At 43.8% G+C, this 24,443-nt stretch overlaps 1 protein-coding gene across 1 annotated transcript; it reads left to right on the top strand.

Annotated features, from left to right (window-relative positions):
- The first annotated feature begins 43 nt into the window (after positions 1-43).
- LOC139388082 (YTH domain containing 2) lies at positions 44-24,443 on the top strand. The gene is made up of 32 exons (XM_071134637.1): positions 44-248; positions 838-1,009; positions 1,113-1,203; positions 1,413-1,609; positions 1,784-1,986; positions 4,755-4,921; positions 5,016-5,118; positions 7,849-8,005; positions 8,258-8,365; positions 8,467-8,621; positions 10,674-10,809; positions 12,072-12,198; positions 12,300-12,365; positions 12,461-12,639; positions 12,778-12,874; positions 13,239-13,326; positions 13,786-13,866; positions 16,665-16,747; positions 16,879-16,984; positions 17,132-17,251; positions 17,431-17,703; positions 17,903-18,029; positions 18,446-18,654; positions 18,913-19,108; positions 20,694-20,800; positions 20,979-21,098; positions 21,264-21,475; positions 22,039-22,216; positions 22,336-22,542; positions 22,611-22,793; positions 23,209-23,295; positions 23,561-24,443. Exons 2-32 carry the CDS (start codon positions 844-846, stop codon positions 23,564-23,566), a joined length of 4,335 nt encoding a protein of 1,444 aa, XP_070990738.1. The 5' UTR covers positions 44-248; positions 838-843; the 3' UTR covers positions 23,567-24,443.

The raw sequence follows: 24,443 nt of genomic DNA, 5'->3' as shown, positions 1-24,443 counted from the left end.
ATTCACTCCTTGAACGAGAGCTCTCCTTGTCCTTGATTCGCCCAGAATGCTCCGCGCGGCCCATTGACGTAGCATGTGCAACGCACACAATGGGCATAATTTCGATTCCATTGGTGTTTTCCATCTCTTCTAAAGTATCTCTGATCATGCACCTCTAGTGGTGATTTATCTGAATCTCATGAAGTCGGTCAGCGTTTACAAACTGCTGGATTAGACGAACAGAGGCGCACGAGCGGGATCTGACATCGGTATTAGCTAGTTAAAACGTTACCTAGCTATATGTGAAACATTGTATCTATGACATGCATGTATAATTAACTCAAGGATGGATAAAGTTCAATGACACGTTAGCTAGCTTAATTCCGCTAGCTAGTTAGTTAGCAACCTGGCTAACGATAGCTAGCTACCAGTAACGTTACTGGGTTAGCTAACATTAGTTTTTGCTTGCAGATAATAGCTAGCTAGCTATCTTTCTGAGTTACTAACGAGTTTGCTAAGGTGGCTAACAAAATCAACACATGTCATTAGTTCGCTTTTTACTCAAAGATTTTCTAAAAGTAATGTATGGCTCACACTGTCAGTCAGCCTCTGGTGAAAGCTATGGCTAGCTAACTAAGTTATGTCCGAGTTTATGAATAACTAACGTTAGGTAGAGGAGAGTCAGTCAGAAGTAGTTAACAGTGAATATTTGTCAGCATCTGGCCACTTGCATGGTAGCTCAACCCTTTTGTCTCTAGTTAGCTAGTCCAAGTAACTAAAATGTGACCGTCATCTAGGGAGATTGCGGGTTGGTTGCTTATTAGCTAGCTACATCTTAATAACACTTGTGTTCTACAGTGCATCATGTCACGTCCTAGTAATGCCTCACCCAAACCTGCCATGGGCAAATCAAAACACTCTGGTGGTGGGGGGCCCAGGGGCAAAGGGCTGAAAGACATACGCATCGACGAAGAAGTTAAGATTGCTGTGAACATCTCCCTTGAGAGGTTTCAGTACAGTGAGCAAAAAGGTAACATAAAATGTTCATTCTACTCATGTGATGAAGTGGTGATTCAAGGAGACATTTGGATTATGTGATGTAGTATACTACATTAGTTCTTTTGATTTTACAGAAATGGAGTTTCCTTCCTCCCTGTCTAGTACTGAGAGAGCCTTCATCCATCGCTTTGCACAGTCCCTTGGATATATCTCTAAAAGCAGAGGGTAAGCAATACAACTTGACATCAGTTGTCAGAGCCCGTAGTCTTAGGTCAACCTTGGATACTCCTGTTTTAAAAGCAGTACTTGAATAGAAAAGTTTGTGTATCCCTCCTCAATATTGTACTGGAAATGTAACTCCCTAAAAGCATCCATCAGGTTTACTAAAGTGTGCTGTGCTTCAAGTCTAACATCCTTATTTCATTCATTTTCAGAAAAGGATCAAGCCGGACCCTCACTATCAGAAAGAAGGATGGCTCGGAGACGGCCCAGTCCATCATGACTTTCAACCTTTCCCACAATTCCAAGCACGCTGTGCGGAGCCTGCTGCAGAGGTTCCCCATCACCAACAAGGAGCGCACAGACCTACTGCCTCGCACTGAGAGGGGCTTGTCTGTGGCCATTGAGTCTGGTGAGTGGCAGTTATATTTCAGGGTTAATAATACATTGATGTCAATGGGAGTCCTTGTCAACCTTTGTTTTTAATAACAATGTACTGATGAATGAATAAATGATCTATCTGTTAAAATGTGTTGACAATTCAAAGTTTTAACATTCCTCTGCCCCTCTTTTTTTTCTCCACCAGAGAGCAGCCGTGACAAGAACAGGACCAGTGGGCGGCTCAACAACGGCATTCCCCAGGTGCCCCAGAAGAGGGGCCCATCTGAACTGGACTTCTTCCGCAGCTCACTTCCTGTGTACGAGCGCCAGGAGGAGATCGTCCAGGTCATCAAAGACAACCGTGTTGTCCTAGTGGTGGGGGAGACCGGCTCGGGAAAAACTACACAGGTGATGGGGAGAAACATTTTACATCACTGTCCACATAAAGTGCCATAAAGAACTCACGTCACTTGACTTTTTCAACATTTTGTTGTCTGAATTTAAAATAGATTTAGATTTTGTGTCACTGGCATCCCTCCACACAGTACCCCATAATGTTAAAGTGGAATTATGTTTAGATTATTATTTTTATTTTTTTACAAATTAATAACAAATGAAAAGCTGAAATGTCTTTAGTCAATAAGTATTCAACCTCTTTTTTATGGTAAACAAAAATTTGTTCAGGAGTAAAAATGTGCATTATAAGTCACCATCAGTTGCATGAACTCAATCTGTGTGCAATAATAGTGTTTAACATGATTTTTGAATGACTACCTCATCTCTGTACCCCACACATACAATTATCTGTAAGGTCCCTCAGTCGAGCAGTGAAATTCAAACCGATTCAACCTCAAAGACCAAGGTTTTTCAGTGCCTCGCAAAGAAGGGCACCTATTGGTAGATGGGTAAAAAAATATATAACTGACATTAAATGTCCTTATGATCATGGTGAAGTTATTAATTACACTTTGGATGGTGTATCAATACACCCGGTCACTACAAAGATACAGGTGTCCTTAACTCAATTGCCGGAGAGGAAGGAAACCGCTCAGGGATTTCACCATGAGGCCAATGTCTTTAAAACATTTACTGAGTTTAAATGCTATGATAGGAAAAAACTGAGGAAATTATAGTTACTTCCCAATACTAACCTAATTGAGACAGAAGGAAGCCTGAACAATATTAAAAAATATTCAAAAACATACATCCTGTTTGCCACAAGGCACTAAAGTAATACAGCAAAAATATTTTACAAAGCAGTTCACTTTTTGTCCTGAATACAAAGTGTTATGTTTGGGGCAAATCCAATACAACACATTGCTGAGTACCACTCAATAGAGGAAAACCTGGTTCAGTCTACTTTCCACCAGACACTGCAAGATAAATTCAGCTTACAAAATAACAATAACCTAAAACACAAGGCCTAATCTACACTGGAGTTGCTTACCAAGAAGTTTGTGAGTGTTCCTGAGTGGCTGAGTTCTGACTTAAATCTATGGCAAGACCTGAAAATGGTTGTCTAGCAATGATCAGCAACTCATTTGACAGAGTTTGAAGAATTTTCAAAAGAATAATGGGCACACCCCTGTTAGAACCACCTTTCACAGCGATTACAGCTGTGAGTCTTAATGGGTAAGTCTGTACAATATTTGCACATTTTATTTAAAAAAAATAATATTCATACTCTGTCAAGTTGGTTGCTGATCATTGCTAGACAGACATTTAAGCCTTGTCAGAGATTTTCAAGCATTCAATGTCGTCTTGGTAAGCAACTCCAGTGTATATTTATATTATATATATATATATTTATATATTTTTATATTTATATATATTTATTTGTATTCTGTACAGGCTTCCTTCTTTTCACTCTGTCATTTAGGTTAGCGTTGTGGAGTACCTACAATGTTGTTCTGTTCTCTGTTCTCAGTTTTCTCCTATCACAGCCATTAAACTCTAACTGTTTTAATGTCACCATTGGCCTCATAGTGAAGTCCCTGAGCGGTTTTCTGGCAACTGAGTTAGGAAGGACGCCTGTATCTATGTGGTGATTGGGTGTATTGATACACCATACAAAGTGTAATATTAAACATTTTGAAAAGTTTTTTTTTTTTTTTTACCTCTTCTCCCCAATTTCATGGTATCCAATTGGTAGTTATGGTCTTGTCCCAACGCTGCGACTCCCATACGGACTCGGGAGAGGCGAAGGTCGAGAACCGTGAGTCCTCCGAAACACAACCCATCCAAGCCACACTGCTTCTTGAAACAATGCCCACTTAACCCGGAAGCCAGCCGCACCAATGTGTCGGAGGAAACACTGTACACCTGGCGACCGTGTCAGCGTGCACTGCGCCCGGCCCGCCACAGGAATCACTAGTGTGTGATGGGACAAGGACATCCCTGTCAGCCAAACCCTCCCCTAACGACGCTGGGTCGATTGTGTGGCTCCCCATGGGTCTCCCGGTCAGCTGCGACGGAGCCTGGACTCAAACCCAGAATCTCTAGTGGCACAGCTAACACTGCGATGCAGTTTCTTAGACCACTGCGCCACTCGGGAGTTAATTAATATTTTCACCATGCTCAAAGGGATATTCAATGTCTGCTTTGTATTTATTTTTAACCATCTACCAATAGGTGCCCTTCTTTGCGAGACATTGGAAAATCTCTCTGGTCTTTGTGGTTGAATGTGTTTGAAATTCACTGTTTGACTGTGGGACCTTAGTTATCTGTATGTTATATGTATGTATGGGGTGCAAAGTTGAGGTAGTCTTTCAAAAATAATGTTTATCACTATTGCACATAAGTTGCATGGACTCACTCTGTGACTTGTTAAGCACATTTTTACTGCTTAACTTACCTTGCCATAACAAAGGGATTGGATACTTATTGACTTGAGACATTTCAGCCTTTCGTTTGTAATTAATTTGTAACATTTTCTAACGTAATTCCGCTGACATTATGGGGTATTGTGTGTAGGTCAGTGGACACAAAGTCGAAAATGTAATCAAATTTGAGTTCAGGCTGTAACACAACAGCATTTGGGAAAAGTAAAGTGTGAATACTTTCTGAAGGCACTGTATAGCCTACAAAGGCATTGCATTGGTATGATAAGGTATTGCATTTGTAAATAGAGTTCCTGATCATCTAGAAACTAAATGGGAAGTGTTTTGCCATTCCAGATCCCACAGTTCCTCCTGGACGACTGCAGCCGAAATGGGATCCCCTGTCGGATCTTCTGCACACAGCCCCGGCGTCTGGCAGCCATCGCTGTGGCAGAGCGGGTTGCTGCGGAGAGAGGGGAGAGCATCGGTCAGACCATTGGCTACCAGATCCGCCTGGAGAGCAGGTAGGAGCAAAGAGATGGAGTGAGGGAGGCACTGTCTCTGTTTACTTTGGCTGAGTTACTGTGAGGAAATTAATGACTCTGGTTGACCCTTTAGAGTTTCTCCTAAGACGCTGCTGACCTTCTGCACAAGCGGAGTCCTGCTGAGAACACTGATGGCCGGAGACACCACAATGTCCACTGTTACTCACGTCATTGTGGTGAGTACAAGTTATTGTTGCCCTTTTGTTATCGTTCACTGCCTTGACTGTATGCATGCACGCACGCAATTTGAGGTCAAAGTACACTGGTATGAAAGACTACCCAAAAATACGCAAAAATAAGCTTCCAGTTGGCACATTGTGGTTTTTGACACAACCGGATCTGAGCCTATCAGATGACTTGGGCAAGGAGAAAAAATCTCTAGCTCTCCGCTCTGGCCCCCCCGCCATAGTTGTAGTACTAAACTCAGCAAAAAAAGAAGCGTCCTCTCACTGTCAACTGCGTTTATTTTCAGCAAACTTAACATGTGTAAATATTTGTATGAACATAACAAGATTCAACAACTGAGACACAAACTGAACAAGTTCCACAGACATGTGACTAACAGAAATTGAATAATGTGTTCCTGAACAAAGGGGGGTCAAAATCAAAAGTAACAGTCAGTATCTGGCGTGGCCTCCAGCTGCATTAAGTACTGCAGTGCATCTCTTCCTCATGGACTGCACAAGATTTGCCAGTTCTTACTGTGAGATGTTACTCCCCTCTTCCACCAAGGCACCTGCAGGGGCCCGGGCATTTCTGTGGGGAATGGCCCTAGCCCTCACCCTCCGATCCAACAGGTCCCAGTAGTGCTCAATGGGATTGAGATCCGGGCTCTTCGCTGGCCATTTTAGAACACTGACATTCCTGTCTTGCAGGAAATCACGCACAGAACAAGCAGTATGGCTGGTGGCATTGTCATGCTGGAGGGTCATGTCAGGATGAGCCTGCAGGAAGGGTACCACACGAGGGAGGAGGATATCTTCCCTGTAACGCACAGCGTTGAGATTGCCTGCAATGACAACAGGCTCAGTCCGATGATGCTGTGACACACCGCCCCAGACCATGCCGGACCCTCCACCTCCAAATCGATCCCGTTCCAGAGTACAGGCCTCGGTGTAACGCTCATTCCTTCGACGATAAACGTGAATCCGGCCATCACCCCTGATGAGACACAACTGCGACTCGTCAGTGAAGAGCACTTTTTGCCAGTCTTGTCTGGTAAAGCGACGGTGGGTTTGTGCCCATAGCTGATGTTGTTGCCGGTGATGTCTGGTGAGGTCTTGCCTTACAACAGGCCTACAAGCCCTCAGTCCAGCTTCTCTCAGCCTATTGCGGACAGTCTGAGCACTGATGGAGGGATTGTGCGTTCCTGGTGTAACTCGGGTGATTGTTGTTGCCATCCTGTACCTGTCCTGCAGGTGTGATGTTCGGATGTACCGATCCTGTGCAGGTGTTGTTACAAGTGGTCTGCCAATGCGAGGACGATCAGCTGTCCGTCCTGTCTCCCTGTAGCGCTGTCTTAGGCATCTCCCAGTACGGACATTGCAATTTATTGCCCTGGCCACATCTGCAGTCCTCATGCCTCCTTGCAGCATGCCTAAGACACATTCACGCAGATGAGCAGGGACCCTGGGCACCTTTTTTTGGTGTTTTTTTGGTGTTAGCTACTGAGGGCAGCCAATTACATTTACATTTTAGTCATTTAGCAGATACTCTTATCCAGAGTGCATTAATCTTAAAATAGATATGTGGGACAACCACCTGTCGTAGTAAGTACATTTTCCCTCAAAGTAGCTATCAGTAAATTCGGAGCTAGTAGGGGGGGGAAAGAAAGTCAAGTGTGATTGTTTGTTCACGAAAGACAATTTATTTGGTCTGAGTGCTCTGGGATTATTTAACATACTCTTTGAATAGGTGGGGTTTCAGATGTTTTTAGAAGATGGGATGGGATTCTGCTCTCCTAGCTTCAGGTGGAAGCTGGTTCCACCATTGGGGTGCCAGGTTAGAGAAGAGCTTGGACTGGGCTGAACGGGAGCTGCGTTCCCAAAGGGGTAGGAGGGCCAAGAAACCAGAGGTGGCAGAACAGAGTACTCAGGTTGGGCTGTAGGTTTTGAGCATAACCTGAAGGTAGGGAGGGGCATTACCTCTTGCTGCACCGTAGGCAAGTACCATTGTCTTGTAGTACCAAGTACCCATAACAGTATATAGCTTACCATTCCTACAAAGGCAGTCTTCTGCCAACATCATTATTAGGCAAACAAAACAAATGCCTACGATTTGAGCAGTGTGGGTGTAACACGCACACCGCTGTGCTGAAGTGGTACTCATAAAAATGATTTAAAGTTGTCAGGTCTGCCACAGATAAAACATTGAGCCAGATGTTTCACCGGATGTATAAATCTGAAGCATCTGGTTGGCATTTCCTCTCACCACCAAATATGGTGATGAGGAAGTCCAGTGTGAGAAGATGGAGCGAGATGGATTTTGGCCGACATTAAGCAAATTTTGTCATCAATGAAACATTTTGATCTCCAATATAGTTTTTTGTTCCCAAAACAAATCTGTTATGAACAGAATGGACAAAGTTTTGTAGACTTGTAGAAAAAAATTATATTGTTTAGGAGTCCAAGGGTGAATTTAGCTATTGCACACACGCACTTCACAGAGTAGGTATTCACTAACAGAAATATTAAAACGCATGCTAGAACACGCTAATAAGATCTCGCTAGTTTGTGCTTGGCTCTGTCCACCTCCTTACTTGTTCTACCCACTATGATTAATTTTCTCCCATTGGAAACGACAGGTGGTGGTCGATCTTGGGTTAGTTATAAAAATCTCTGGGTCTGGTGCGTGAAATCATGTCAATGACTAAATCCTGTTGCACTTCCAACCTCTTATCCAATCAGGATGAGGTTCACGAGCGGGATGGTCTGAGTGACTTCCTGCTGACCAAGATGAGGGACATGCTCCAGACGATGCCTAATCTAAAGCTCATCCTGTCCAGTGCTGCCCTGGACGTGGAGCTGTTCCTCCGCTACTTTGGCTCCTGTCCTGTCATCCACAGTAAGTCATGTGTTTGGATAGACCACCTACAGAGACGAGAGTGCAGAAATCACTACAGAATCACTTAATCTATTCATTTGAAATTGGGACGGGGATTCACCAGTGAAACCGTTACCTGCAAAAGGCAGGTAATTGCAGGGGAAGACCTCTGTATGGAAGGGGCTAGTGCTTTTTTTGACTGGTCCTGCCAGCACTGATTTGTTAAGTGAAATGAATCAAAATTAGAAATTATGAATGTATGCTTTTATCTAGTCAAAGGAAGACCATTTGAGGTGAAGCAACTTTTCCTGGAAGACATCTTGAGGACAACAGGCTATTCAAACAAAGACATGAGGAAATACAAAAAGGAGATCCAGAGGGGTAACTACCAACCATTGGTCATTCATTGTTTCTTTGATTTCCGCTTTGATGTCCAGTGTCTCCCAGAATTAATGAGTGTATGTGTGTGTCGTCCCTGGCAGAGGAAAAGCAACAGATGTCTTTGACAGAGTGGTGTAAAGTGCGTGAGGGTGGCTCCCGCCAGGAGCCCCAGAGGGAGAAGACCACCTCGGCCTCCTGTGTCCTTCAGGAGAACGACCTGCTGGACGATGGAGGGGACAGTGTTTTCACCCAGCTGGTGAGAACAAGTGGAAATGGGCCATTCTCATTTCTCAATATCCATGTTTTCTAGGGATGTGTGTCTTTCCCTTTAAGACAATTCGATGCGTATCTAGATACGTGGGCTCTGATACGATACAGGAACAATACATTTAAGTTTCAAACTATTCGGTTTGATTAGAGGAACGAATCCGTGTGTTACAATTCAATGCACTAACATTTGTTCCGTAAACACATTCATTTTCCATTCTAAATGTAAAATCTGCTGCTGAATGGAGCTCATGCGCTGCACCTCTCTGAGTTTGGGCCTCTCTGAGCTTGGGCCTCTGAGCTTTCTGATTAAAAGTGTAAAAGCTACTAATGTATCAATATTTATCTTTAAAAAATAGCTATGAGATAGCCAATGAATATAAATATATAGTGTGAAGGAAAAGTTAAGCTTAATGACAATTGTGTTAGACAGCTGTACTGTGTGCTTTAAAGCTATTATCCAAGTTGAAGCTTTGAGGTCCAGAGTTGAGTTTGAGGGGTTTTGACAACTCAGGAGTGAGCTCGTTTTGGCTAGATGTGATACATCTTATGTCAAATTTGACTTTTCTTTGCGGGTTAGGAGAACATACGCAGCAAGTTAGGATAATTATGTTAAGGTTAGCAAAAGGGTTAGGGTTAGCTAAAAAAAAAACTTTTAATATTTCATCTGACTAAAGTTGTATCCCTTCTAGCCATGAGAGTGAGTTTCTCTTATCCTTTCTTCTTGTCCTTGTAATGAAATTATCAACTTTACCTTGTATATCTAAAAAAGACTGTGTATTGAAGATTTCAAATAAAACTACCTACCTACTATTGCTGATGGTTAACCTGAACAATCAAAATACATTTGAATGTAAGCCCTGATCATGTATAGCCAGATAAAATGTATAGCACATCTGCTAAAAAATAACCTAGAAAATTACATTCTTTGTCATTCAACTAATAAAGCATAATATTGCGCAAGCCATTTTACCAAGGTGACTCGCAGATGTGCCAGATAAGGAGTAACATGCTGCTCGTGTCACGTGCGCAAGTGTTGCAAAATAAATGTACATATGTTATTCAATCATTGCACCCACACTGCTCACTCGCGTCAACGAGCATCTGCGTAGCCAGGTGCTGCAAGTCCCGCCTCTCCTATCTCCTCATTGGTTTTTAGGAGCATATACCCACGTGGGTGATTTGAAAGATGAACTGAGGTCCACACTCCAGTTCAGTTGGTAGTGGTAATGCTCTTTAAAGTTGGTTGCCAACCGCCATGTAAAGTTCAAAGAAGAATAAGAAGCCTCAAGGAGGAGAGATTACTAGAAACAAACTTTCACCCTTTTATCTGTGGATTAATTGTCAGGATATAGGACCTTGTGCATGTCAGGTAAAATAACTACCTGATGTTTATATCCCAGGACAAATTAGCTAACCAAATTGGCATACATGTTTAATGCTTTTCGACCTGTCCCCAAATGAATATAGTTGGTTCAGAGTTCGTTTTGATATTTCAACCTGCGTGTCCTGATCACGTCTGGTGTGGGTGGACAAAATCAACATGCTCGCAATGGCACAGGCACGCAAGCGGTCTGGTCAGCAAAGCCTACCTCTCCTTGGTCAACGCGCAAAGCTGCGCAAAGCTGCACACAACATATATTGCCTCGGGTTGTTAAGCAATCAAAATTATTAAATTACTTGTAGATCAATGACTGTCAACACAATTACATGCTTGCTTTGACACTAAAGATGAGGTATTTTTGGAAGGTAGAAAGTAATTTTGAGAAAATAAATTTAGTGAACCAGCGATTTGTAACGTTTAAATCGATTTCCTGACCGATGCATGCTACATTACATCCTTAATGATTTTGATGTTATTTTCTCCCAGTTGCTTCAGTTATTTTCAGTATTTATTCTGTATGCATCAAAGTGATACCACTACTTATTTTCTGATTATTCACTCTTTACTTCACCAACGTCACAGAGGGTATATTTGCTGGTTCTTACTAAAAGTGGCACTGGGTTTGCTATTAGTTTGATACAGGGTGTCTTGTTCCAGAATGAGAAAGATGTGGCATCATTGGACCCGTGGCTGCTGAAGGAGATGGATGCCTGCATCTCAGACATCTTCCTCAACCAGGACGCTGACGCCTTCGTCCAGCTCTTCAATCTCATCCTGAGTGAGAACGTCAGCGGTAAGCTGGGTTTTGTGTGCATCTTTAATTATGTGCCACAGTTTATTCTTGTATCTACACTACATGACCAAAAGTATGTGGACACCGGCTTGTTGAACATCTCATTCCAAAATCGTTGGCATTTTGCTGCTATAACAGCCCCCACTCTTCTGGGAAGGCTTTCCACTAGAGGTTGGAACATTGCTGTGGGACTTCATTCCATTCAGCAACGAGCATTAGTGAGGTCGGGCACAGTCGGCGTTCCAATTCATCCCAAGGAATTCGATGGGAATGTGGTCAGGGCTCTGCAGGCCAGTCAAGTTCTTCCTCACCGATCTCGACAAATCATTTCTGTATGGATCTCGCTTTGTGCACAAAGGCATTGTCATGCTGAAACAGGAAAGGTTGTTTCCCAAACTGTTGCCACAAAGTTTAATCATCAAGAATGTCATTGTATGCTGGTAGCATCAAGATTTCCCTTCATTAGAACTTAGAAACCTAGACCGAACCATGAAAAACAGCCCCGACCATTATTCCTCCTCCACCAAACTTTACATTTAGCACTATGCATTAGGGCAGGTAGCGTTCTCCTGGCATTCGCCAAACCCAAATTGGTGAAGCATGATTCATCACTCTAGAGAACACGTTTCCACTGCTCCAGAGTCCAATGGCGGGCGAGCTTTACACCAGCCAACTCTTGGCATTGGGCTTGGTGATCTTAGGCTTGAGTGTGGCTGCTTGGCCATGGAAACCCATTTCATGAATGTCCCGACGAACAGTTATTGTGCTGACTTTGCTTCCAGAGGCAGTTTAGAACTCAGTAGTGAGTGTTGCAAACGAGGACAGACGATTTTTAAGTGCTTCAGCACTCGGTGTTCCCATTCTGTGAGTTTGTGTGGCCTACCACCTCACGGCTGAGCCGTTGTTGCTCCTAGATGTTTCCACTTCGCAATAACAGTACTTACTGTTGACTGGGGAAATTTGACGAATTGACTTGTTGGAAAAGTGGCATCCTATGACAATGCCACGTTGAAAGTCACTGAGCTCCTCAGTAATGCCATTCTACTGACAATGTTTGTCTCTGGAGATTTCATTGCTTTGTGCTTGATTTTATACACCTGTCAGCAAATGATTTGAAGGGTTGTCCATATGCTTTTGTTTATATAGTGTCTTATTTGTGTAAAAAAATAATGACACCAATGTTATCAAAAATGTATATTTTTGAGAGTAATATTTTCAATAGTTATCAGCCAGATATGTCCTCCTCCCCTTCTGCTCCTCAGTGGACTACATGCACAGTGAAACGAGCGCCACTCCACTCATGGTGGCAGCAGGTCGAGGCTTCCTCAGTCAGATTGAGCAGCTTTTGAGTATGGGAGCCAGCGTCAGAATCAAGGCCTCCAATGGCTGGTACGGGTTTATTAAATAACTGTATAAATGCATCTTATTTTTAGTTGCTCTATAAACTATTACTAAGTCTGAAATCTTGATCAGTATTTGGTTTGTTTCAGGACTGCGCTGGACTGGGCCAAGCACTTCCAGCAGGCAGAAGTGGTGGACCTACTAGAATCCTACCTGTAAGATCACCATTTGTCATTATTATGAATGACCACATGGAAACCTTGGCGTTGTTTGTGGAGGGTGATAACAGAAAGCCTCATTCCCTTGGTAGCTCATCCCTGGAGGCGGGGAAGCTGGACGAGTGGTCCCTGGTGCAGGCTGCCACCACAGAAATGAGCCCGGAGGACCAGGAGCTGCTCAAGGAATACCACCACAGCTTTGACGATGAGAGGGTGGACCTGGACCTCATCATGCACCTGCTACACAACATTTGCACCAGCTCAGAAGACGGTGAGAGATTCTCTTGTCTAGTGACTACTGGATGTCTTTTATTTTTTTACTTTTCAAAATGTTTGATACAAAGTGTCAGTGCCAATTTTCCTTGCTTGTATAGAATGACAAGTTTATTTTAAATATTTTCCATGTCAGGTGCGGTTTTGATCTTCCTCCCCGGATACGATGAGATAGTGGGTCTGAGGGACCGTATCCTGTACGACGATAAAAGATTCACAGACCACTCTCAAAGGTACCGTCAGTTAAATGACTGGCAAGAGCAATGTGTCACTCTCAACAGTTCATAATTGGGCCATCGGTATTTCAACATAGCTCTTGTCTATTTATGTAAATTATTCTGTACATCAATCTGTTTTTTTGTTTTTTTTTACATGCTGTTACTCCATGTTCCTGCTTATGCAACCCAAATGTTGATTTACACCGAACACATTTGCAAGTCAGATTAGTAAACCTCACTAAATTTACAAAAATGGCCAAATAGACCTATTTATACAAGAAATCTGGATTATTTGGAGGAGACAATGAAGAGATTTTTTTGTTTATTTGTCCTGTTTGAACCACATCTAGAACCTCAGATCTGTGTTGTTTCTCCATAGGTACCAGGTCTTTACACTCCACTCCAACATGCAGACCTCGGATCAGAAGAAAGTGCTGAGGAACACTCCAGCTGGTATCCGGAAAATAGTGAGTGTATTTTTAGGTCTACTGTGCTGGCTAACCCACCAAAGATGAGTTTGACCACAAAGTGTTCCTTAAAGCGACAGTCAGCAGTAGAAACAATAACAAAGCGTACTACCTGCCTCTGTTTCTGTAAAAAGCTGAGGGATGGTTCTGGAGAAATGGAACCACTCTCAAATTCATAGAGTTATGATATCAAAATTATAGTTTTAATCATGTTTTGAAGCTATATAGTGTTTGTTTACAAACACAGTAAAATAAGCTTATATGTTGGGTTCTGATGTGGTACGAGACTTGAACTAAGCTCATGAGGCATTTATAAGTTATATTCTCAGAGTCAATGGTAAATATCAATTTATATGTAAAAAAATGTTTTGTTGCAACTGCTGATTGCCCCTGTAAACCAAAATACCATTCAACCACAGCTTCTTGTTCAGAAATCAAGTCTTTTCCTCTCTTCCTCAGATTCTCTCCACTAACATCGCAGAGACGAGTATCACTGTCAACGATGTCGTATTTGTCATTGACGCAGGAAAAGTAAAAGAGGTTTGAAAACAAGTCTACTGCACACATTTTACATTGGCATTTGTCATTTAGCAGACACTCATATCCAGAGTGACTTAGTTAGTGCTTTCATCTGAAGATGGCTAGATGGGCCAATCACATATCACAGTCCTAGTAAGTACATTTTTGCGAGGGGGGGGTGGCATTATTTAAGATGCTCTTTTGAAGAGGTATGGTTTCAGATATTTTCCGAAAATGGGCAGAGACTCTGCTGTCCTAGTTTCAGGGGGAAGCTGGTTCCACCATTGGAGTGCCAGGAAAGAGAAGAGCTTGGAGAGAGACCATGTGAGGACAGGACGGAACCGATTGACTTGGTGTATGAAGAGGAGAGGGCCTAGAACCGAGCCCTGGGGGACACCAGTAGTGGGAGTATGTGTTGCAGACACATCCTCTCCACGTCACCTGGTAGCAGCGGCCTGCTAGGTAGGATGCAATCCAAAAGTGTGCAGAGCCTTTAGACGTCCAGCGCTGAGATGGATGGCGAAGAGGATTGGATGGTTCACGGTGTTGAAGGCAGCGGATAGATCTAGGAGGATGAGAAGAAAGGAGAGACAGTCAGCTTTGGCAGTGCAGAGAGCCTCCATGACACAGAGAAGAGTAGTCTCGGATGTGTCACCCGTTTTGAAGCCTGACTGGTTAGGGTCAAGAAAATTGTTCTGATAGCGAGTGTGTTTTGGAAAGAAAAAAAAGGGAGTCTGTAGTTTGATGTTAGAGGCCTCGAGGGTTGCTTTCTTGAAGAGGGGAGTGATTGGCCATTTTGAAGTCTGAGAGGATGCAGCCAATCGTCAGGGATGAGTTGATGAGGAATGGGAGAAGGTCTCCAGAGATGGTCTGGAGGAGGGGATGGGGTCAAACGGGCAGGTTGTCCGGTGGCCTGACCTCACTAGTTGCCAGATTTAATCTGGAGAGAGAGTGGAGAAAGAGGTTAAGGCGTAGGGTAGTTCTGTGGGACCAGCGGAGTCAATAGGCTGAGCGAATGTCGTCAACCTTTTCACAGTGGTTGACAAAATCGTCCGCTGAGAGGGGGTGGAGGAATAACGAGGGAGGAGAACTTGGTAAAGAGTTTCCTGGGGTTAGAGACAGAAACTTAACATTTTGAGTGGTAGAAAGTGGCTTTAGCAGCGGATACAGAGGAACAGAAGGTAGAGAGGAGGGAGTGAGGATGATAGGTCCTCCGGAAGTGCCAGTAGGCATGTTCTGTAAGGTCGCAATTAGTCACTCAGCCACGGCGCGGGAGGGGACAAGAGGAAGAAGTATTTAACAGAAGGGAGAGACGATAACATTGATGAGGAGAGAGTAGTGGGAGAGCGTCTCCAACGTGATCAAGACAAACGAGGTGATTGTGGACTACAGGAAAAGTAGGAGCGACTACGTCCCCGTTCTCATCGACAGGGCTGTAGTGGATCAGGTTGAGAGCTTCAAGTTCCTTGGCGTCCACATCAACAACAAACTAACATGATCCAAGCACACCAAGACAGTCGTGAAGAGGGCACGACAAAACCTATTCAGGAGACTGAAAAGATTTGGCATGGATCCTCAGATCCTCAAAAGATTCTACTGTTGCACCATCTAAAGCATCCTGACGGGTTGCATCACTGCCTGGTATGGCAACTTCTCGGCCTCCGACCACAAGGCACTACAGAGGGTAGTGTGTATGGCCCAGTACATGCCCAACTGCAGTGCGTTTATCACATTTTAGACAGTTTAACTTAATAGTTATAAGAAATCTAGCTGGCAAATATTTTTGTTGAATTCCATACTGTAATTAGATTACCTGGGGCATGCTGCACAACAATAAGTGACTCCAGGATCCAGTCTCTCATTGTTGTGTGCTGGTGGTGTGTATATATAATGCCTTCGGAAAGTATTCAGACCCCTTGACTTTTTCCACAATTTGTTAGGTTACAGCCTTATTCTAAAATATATTATTTATTTTTTTCTCATCAATTTACACACAATACCCCATAATGACAAAGCAAAAAAACGGATTTTAGATGTATTAAAAATGGAAATATGACATTTATATACATATTCAGACCTTTTACTCAGTACTTTGTTGAAGCACCTTTGGCAGGAATTACAGCCTCGATTCTTCTTGGGTATAACTCTACAAGATGGCACACCTGTATTTGGGGAGTTTCTCCCGTTCTATTTGATCGGGTTTAAGTCCGGGCTCTGGCGGGGCCACTAAAGGACATTCAGATCCTGAAACCACTCATGCGTTGTCTTGGCTGTGTGCTGTTGGAAGGTGAACCTTCACACCAGTCTGAGGTCCTGAGTGCTCTGGAGCAGGTTTTCATCAACGATCTCTCTCTGTACTTTGCTCCATTCATCTTTCTCTCGATCCTGACTAGTCCCTCAGTCCCTGCCACTGAAAAATATCCACACAGCATGGAGCCAGATTTCCTCCAGAGATGAGGCTTGGCATTCAGGCCAAAGAGTTCAATCTTGGATTCATCAGTCTGACAGTCCTTTAGGTGACTTTTGGCAAACTCCAAGTGGGCTGTCACGCCTCCCTGGCGGAGTACGGCACGCCTCCCTGGCGGAGTAAGGCACGCCTCCCTGGCGGAGTAAGGCACGCCTCCCTGGCGGAGTAAGGCACGCCTCCCTGGCGGAGTACGGCACGCCTCCCTGGTGGAGTACGCTCCCTGATCACGGAGTACGCTCCCTGATCACGGAGTACGCTCCCTGATCACGGAGTACGCTCCCTGATCACGGAGTACGGCACGCCTCCGTGACAGAATAGCAAATCTGATACGTGATTTGTTTCACTATCACAGAAGTCCTTTGATGCCCTGAACCATGTGACCATGCTGAAGATGGTGTGGATCTCCAAGGCCAGCTCTCTGCAGAGGAAGGGCAGGTGAGGCACAGTGTACATCTGAGCCCTACCACAGAGGCACTCTATAGACATATCATAAGGGAGTATCATCTCTTATGAAGCCTCATAATGTCTTAAGCCCCCTCTTGAATGAGTCTTGTGTTGTTTGACAGAGCTGGACGTTGCCGACCAGGGATCTGCTTCCACCTCTTCAGTCGTCTCCGCTTTAACAACATGCTGGAGTACCAGGTGCCCCAGCTACTGAGGATGCCTCTGCAGGTACACACACTTCAAGCAGAATGTATGAAGCATACTTTATACAGATAAAGTTATTATAAACCCTTGCATGCAAGCATACCCCTCACACACTCATAAGGCAGTGTTAATCGTGGTAGTTAACTCCTCCCATTTCTCTCTCTCTTTCAGGAACTCTGTCTCCACACCAAGCTGTTGGCCCCAATCACCTGTTCCATCGCTGAATTCCTGTCCAAAGCACCCGAACCACCCCCCATCCTCATTGTAAAAAACGCGGTGCAGATGCTCAAGGTAAAATTTATTTTTTGTTTTGAACCAATCATGACCTGAATAATATTTTATCTTCTGTCCTTTATCATTGACTATTTTTGTTATGGAGGTGGAGGGCATCAGTTCTTGGCACTGTGACTCTACATAATGACCATAGATAGAACACAACACTAACCATTAAATTGATCCCCCATCCATAGACCATAGACGCCATGGACCCGTGGGAGGACCTGACGGAGCTGGGCTACCACCTGGCTGACCTGCCTGTGGAGCCCCACCTGGGAAAGATGGTGTTATGTGCCGTGGTGCTCAAGTGCCTAGACCCCATCTTGACCATCGCCTGCACGCTGGCCCATCGCGACCCCTTTGTGCTGCCCTCCCAGGCCTCTCAGAAGAGGGCATCCATGCTGTGCCGGAAGCGCTTTACTGCAGGGACATTCAGCGACCATATGGCCCTGCTCCGAGCCTTCCAGGTAAAGGGGGGAATTTGGGGTTTAATGAAAAAACTGTCAAATTGCTGTTGAGATGTTTAGAGCTAAATGTTTTTCATCAAGCTAAATGCTTGTTTTTCATCAAGCTAAATGCTTGATTTGACTGCACAAATCGGAATGAAAAAAACACTGTCCAAGCGACATGTTCCTAACTACATCTCACCTGCTGTGTTGTATGTAGGCTTGGCAGAAGGCCCGCACAGATGGCTGGGAAAGGTCCTTCTGTGAGAAGAACTTCCTGTCCCAGGCTACCATGGAGATCATCATAGGGATGAGGACCCAGCTGCTAGGACAGCTCCGAGCCATAGGTCAGCCTTATCTATCTTGTTGTATGCTCTCCTTCTCAGTAATACAGTGGTTCTGAGGGCTCAGGTGGAGCATGGGGGACCAAGGTTGTTTGTATACCGAATGTATTAATTTGACTGTAAGTGGTGTTGGATAAAGACTAATGCTTTATTGAAGCCCACACAACCTCCAACTGACCTTCTGTGAAATGAATAGCCTTGTGAGTCATCCACATGTCTTGGTGCCCACCATGTCCTGTGCCCCACCCCCACACACAGCACCACTGCGACTCATATCCTGTGGAATTTTCCTTTGTCCCTCCCACCTCCCCCCTACACTCTCTCACACACAGCACCACCTCGGCTCCCTCGAAGGACAGCTCCCTCACAGAACATTTTTCAGAAAGAAAAATATTTTCCATTGTGTATTCCACCACCAGGCTTTGTGCGGGCACGGGGCGGCGGGGACATCCGTGACGTGAACCTGAACTCTGAGAACTGGTCAGTGGTGAAGGCAGCCCTGGTGGCCGGAATGTACCCCAACCTGATCCATGTGGACCGTGAGAGCTGTTCTCTGTCTGGGGCCAAGGAGAAGAGGGTCCGCTTCCACCCCACCTCCATCCTCAGCCAGCCACAGCCCCACAAGAAGGTAGCTAGCACACATCCTATCTTCACCTACTTGACTGACTTCTTATTTAACTCCTAGTGGAGCAAAGGATCTTCTTCAGTGAACCCTGTATAGTGCAGTTTTCTTAAGATAGGTGCTTCCTATCTTCATCTTATTTTATTTTTTTACTGTATGCTTACATTTAGTCCAAACCATATATACTCAAACCTTATAAACCCAAACCAACCCTGACTCAAAGCAACAAACTTAAAACATGTTTGTACTTCCTTCATCTCGTAGATCCCCCCAGCCAATGGTCAGGTGGCAGCCGTCCAGTCCCTGCCCACCGATTGGTTGATCTATGACGAGATGACGCGAGCCCATAGGATAGCCAGCATCCGCTGCTGCTCTGTGGTGTCCCCCATAACCATAGCCATCTTCGGGGGCTGTGCCAAACTGCCCAGCACAGCCCTACAAGAACCTGCTGTTCAGAAAGGTAGGGTTGTCTAACTGAAGGAAACATCCTTTGCTACACGTTGTGAATTAAATTTAAGAATTAAGGTACTCAAGTTTTGCCTGTATTTGTAATACACTTAAAGGGATAGTTCATCCAAATTTCAAAATTATATATTGCTTTCCTTACCCTGTAAGCGGTCTATGGACAAGGTATGACAGAAATCCATGCTTTGGTTTTGTTTCCCTGGCACTGTTTTCACATGCTAATGTTTTAGCATTTGTGGCACAAATCCCAAAAACCTCTTAAGGATCTGACCCCTTTTTTTTTTAATTGCAAAAACTGACATGCCCAAATCTAACTGCCTGTAGCTCAGAACCTGAAGCAAGGATATGCATATTATTGATACCATTTAAATGGAAACACTTTGAAGTTTGTGGAAATGTGAAATTAGTGTAGGATAATATAACACATTAGATCTGGTAAAAGATAATACAAAGAAAAAAACATGCGTTTGGTACCATCTTTGAAATACGAGAAAGGCCATAACGTATTATTCCAGCCCAGGTGCAATTTAGATTTTGGCCACATTTTGACAGCAGTGTGTGCAAAGTTTTACACTAATCCAATGAACCATTGCATATATGTTCAAAATGTTGTATCAAGACTGCCCAAATGTGCCTATTTAGTTTATTAATACATTTTCAAGTTCATAATTGTGCACTCTCCTTAAACAATAGCATGGCATTCTTTCACTGTAATAGCTACTGTAAATTGGACAGTGTAGTTAGATTAACAAGAATTTAAGCTTTCTGCCCATATCAGATATGTCTATGTCCTGGGGAAAAAATGTGTTACTTACAACCTCATGCTATTCACAATGGCCTACTTAACTCAACCGACTTGCAGGGGGGGACACTGATCCCGTAGAGGTTTTAAGTAAGGGGACCGATTTTAGCATTTTTCACGCATCATGTTGTAAACATCTATAAGTGACTTTGTTGAGCTTCACAATCAATTTTAGATACTTTCGGATGATTTGGACATGTGCGAGAAATGCTAATGGCGGTCCCATGACTTGAATGGGATTTGTGCCACAAATGTAAAAACATTAGCATGTGGAAACCGTGCCAGAGAAACTAAACCAAAGCATGGATTGCTGTCATACCCTGTCCATAGACTGCTTGCAAGGTAAGGAAACCAATGTGTCATGACTGCTCCAAAGAGACTTGTAGATAGGGCTGGGTAGTATATCGTGAATACCAGTGGATTTTTACAATATTGTCTATAATGATAGGTTCATCCAGTGCTAAATAAATGACCTTTCTGTCAGTTTTGTCCTCGTTTGGTTGTGTATAAAATAATCATTGGAGAAAGCCTTTAAAACCACTAAGAATCCATTTGTTGCCATCCTATGGTCAAGCACTACTCTTTAATATATTTAGAACTTTTATTCAGAAGCATAAAATACTGTTGAATACTGTCAAACATGAGAAAAATGTTGTGATATTATATTTTGGCTGTATCGCCCAGTCCTACTTGTAGATATCACTCTCTGCCTGTATGGTCACTAGATGATGTGTATTCTGTAAACAACAAAACCTAACCTCCTATGTGCCTGCTGTAGATGATGTGGTGAATGAGAGCAGTGACAGTGAGATTGAGGATCGCTCCACAGCCAACCTGGCTCAGATGAAGATCGATGAGTGGCTCAACTTCAAACTGGACAAAGAGGTGAGGATCAAGGTTGGTTATTTTGCAGTGCTAATATACTCAACATGCCCTTCAAGCAATACAACTTGGCATTTCATTTAAACAGCAGTTTGCATTTAGTGTTTATTATATTCTTAGCTGTATAACCCACTCTCTCCTCCTTCCCTAATTTCCTCCCTCCCATCCTTCTGTCTGTCAGATGGTGGGTCTGGTGTTCCAGCTGAGGCAGAAGTGGCACGGTTTATTCCTGAGGAGGATCCGCTCCCCCTCCAAGCCCTGGTCCCAGCTGGATGAGGCCACCATACGGGCCCTGGTGTCGGTCAGTTCTACACTCTGGCTTAAATTATGAAAGAAATGCTGGAAATGCCTGTTAGCTGGAAATGCCTGTTGTTAGCTGTCAAGCCTGTTGTTAGCTGTCAAGCCTGTTGTTAGCTGTCCTGCCTGTTAGCTGTCACTGACCCATCCATCCTCATCCTGTCTCCAGGTGCTGGGGGCTGAGGATCAGACTGCAGGGCTGCAGCAGCCCACAGGGATTGGCCAGAGGCCCCGGCCCATGTCCTCTGAGGAGCTCCCCCAGACCTCCTCCTGGAGGAACGCCAACAGCAGGAGAACCTCCGGCCCCACAGCCAGCCCTGACATCCCGGATCTCCCTGACGAACCCCTCATCCCCGCCCCCTCACACACAGCCACAGACAGGTGAGGAGAGGGGTTTAGATGTGTCAGTATGGGAAATGGACCAACTATGATCAAATGTTTTATCTCAGTATTTACAGTACAAAAAACTGGCCTGCAAGGTGTGTGTGTGTATGTATATATATATATATATATTTATTTATTTATTTATTTATTTATTTGGGGGGGGGGGGGGGGGGGCATAAAAAAAAATCACAAGGAGTTCAACAAAGAAGTTGTTTCATTTAGGAAATCTGTTCCCAAGAATAAATTTAAAAAGACACGATCGTGTCTCAATGTAATCTAGGTATGAAATGATTGTACAATCAATTATTGTACAATCAATGAAAATAACAATCTCTTTGGGCTTAGTTGTAGTCAATTTGCAGTGTACAAATTATTATACTTATGTTCCGGCTTCCCGACCATCTGCTCCAACAAGAATCCGCCCGTGGCTGAGTCTAGTTTCCTACCCCTGCCTTATAGGTTAGCGAAGGCAATATCAACCTGTTAATTACATTTTTGATCTATGTCCAGTTCCAGGCCAGTCCTCTAACCCCTCAGATCATCCACCCCTCTTCCTCCAGGTCCTCAAGACTCTCCCCTGCCTCGGCCCTCCTGCACCCCAAAGCCCCCCATGGCAGCAGGGACAGGGGCTCCAGGCGCCCCACAGACGACCACTCCTCCACCCCCAAGTCTCCTGAATCAGCTTCACTCGGCTTCCCCAGCCCCTGTCCCAGCCCCTCCCCCACCTCATCAGGAAAGGTACACAAATAACCAATATCATTATTAATATAGGTTTGTCTCCAGCAATGGTTAAAGTCCTTTATTCCAGTGTGTAAATCTAAATATATCATAGTCTCTCAACTCAATGTCTCCCTCAGTGCTCCAAGTCTCCGTCCCCGAGGCCAGGCGTTGCACTGGTGCGTTACTTCATCATGAAGAGCAGCAACCTGAGGAACATTGACATCTCCCAGCAGAAAGGAATCTGGTCCACCACGCCCAGCAACGAGCTCAAACTCAACAGAGCCTTCCTGGAGAGCAGCCTTGTCTTCTTGGTCTTCTCTGTGCAGGGCTCCGGACACTTCCAGGTGTGTGTGTGTGTAAGTGAGAGTAAATGGAGAATGGCAGGCTGTAACATGTCATTTTTGTGCCTCAGGGCTATGCACGGATGACGTCGGTCATTGGACAGGAGCGCTGTCAGGACTGGGGCTCCACAGGGCTGGGGGGGGTCTTCAGTGTGGAGTGGACCAGGAAGGAGAGCCTGCCCTTCCAGTGTACCCACCAGCTGCTCAACCCCTGGAACGACAACAAGAAGGTGCAGATCAGCAGAGACGGACAGGTGGGTTACCTGACTAACATCAATACAGCCACAACATTTCCAAAGACTTGGACCAATATAATCCAATGAACAAACAGATATGTTACACAGCTAATATGGTCAGAATGACCTCAGACTACTGTTAAAATGTGGGTTCAAGATGATCCCACTATCAGAGAACAATCTTGTCAACAAAGAAGATTCAAAAGTTGAAGACTCATTAAACCATCTTGCCAAAACACACCCACTAAAATGCCGTTCAAGACATCAAGTGAGATGACTGGTTAATTTGTTGGGGAGGATGCACAACCAACATATTACTAAATAGCTCATTTCCATCTATGGTGTGTATATTTCTATGACTGAAATGTAACTAATTTTGTTCTCATCTCACTCTCCTTCCTCACTTCTCATCCCTCTCTGCTTCCTGGTGTAGGAGTTGGAGCCTCAGGCTGGAGGCCAGCTGCTGCAGCTGTGGGAGAGACTCTCAGGGAAACCACAGCAACCACAACAGCAACATGAGGTACAACAGGACCCATCTTTATCATCAGATAACCACAGGTTACACACGTGACTCCAGAAATAGAATTTGCACAGTGTTTAAGAAAATCTGACAAAATAACTGCTCACTCTTGGATAGTCCCATTTTTCATTTTACAATGCACCAAACTATGGTTTCATTTTACTGAGCCTTGACCTGTTCTTTTGCTATGTCCATTTGATTATTTTGATTAAATACCATTACTTGTTGGCAATGTGGTCATTACATGTATTTTCTCCCTCTTTAGCCATGAGAGATTGCACTGACCTTCAGGACCTCACCACTTGACTTGGCTATGTGTCATTATAACAGATCGAAGACAGCATTATAACAGATCGAGGGCTAGTTTTATTTCCTAAATGTGTTTTGAACCACCTCCACACACACTTGTTTGTCAGTGTTACCCAATGTGTTTGTATTTGGCAAAAAAATAGATTTGTTACTGAGATTCATGTTCTGAAGTTGTTAACCTTTTCAGATGCTATAATGTTATGTTTAAGAATATCTAAGTGCAGAAAGCTGTGTTAACATGAAGTGACCTCACGAGAAAAGTTTTGTTTTTAATATTCATTTCCTGGTGTTTTTTTAAGCAAATTATAACTTTGATGACGAGACTGACATCTATGCTAATTCCCAGTGACTACAGTGAAATGTAATGATGATGATTGGGACATTCAGTGAGGAATCGTGTTTTTTTTTTTTTTTCAATGCTTCTCACAGCACATGAGTTGCATGTACCATAGCACTCCATGTGTTGAATGTTAACATGTTTGAATGTGTGTCACTGCACAAGGTCGCTCAGACTGGAGCAACCATAATGTAACCTTGTACTGTAGCTAAGCTGTGCCTGGTGAGACCTTACTAGAGGTCATGTCTTTCTCTGTCAATGAGCAAAATGTTTGTTTTTATTCATTTCAACGGATTTATGATCTTTTGTAAATGTATTTAAAGAAAAAAATTACTTTTATCCAGTTTTTGGATATATATTTTTTTATCTCTGTTCATTTTAGCCCTGGTTCACCAAGGGGTTAAATATTACGATTGACTGACAAGTCTCTTTTCGTTTGAGTTTTTTTTATGGTTGTATTGTTGAAGTAAGAAATAGATATAAAGAATTTTTATCAATAGAC

The sequence above is a fragment of the Oncorhynchus clarkii genome, chromosome 29 (assembly GCF_045791955.1).
Source record: "Oncorhynchus clarkii lewisi isolate Uvic-CL-2024 chromosome 29, UVic_Ocla_1.0, whole genome shotgun sequence".
Classification (NCBI taxonomy): domain Eukaryota; kingdom Metazoa; phylum Chordata; class Actinopteri; order Salmoniformes; family Salmonidae; genus Oncorhynchus; species Oncorhynchus clarkii.
The sequence above is the reverse complement of the archived record's forward strand: the minus strand, read 5'-3'. Positions and strand labels throughout refer to the sequence as shown.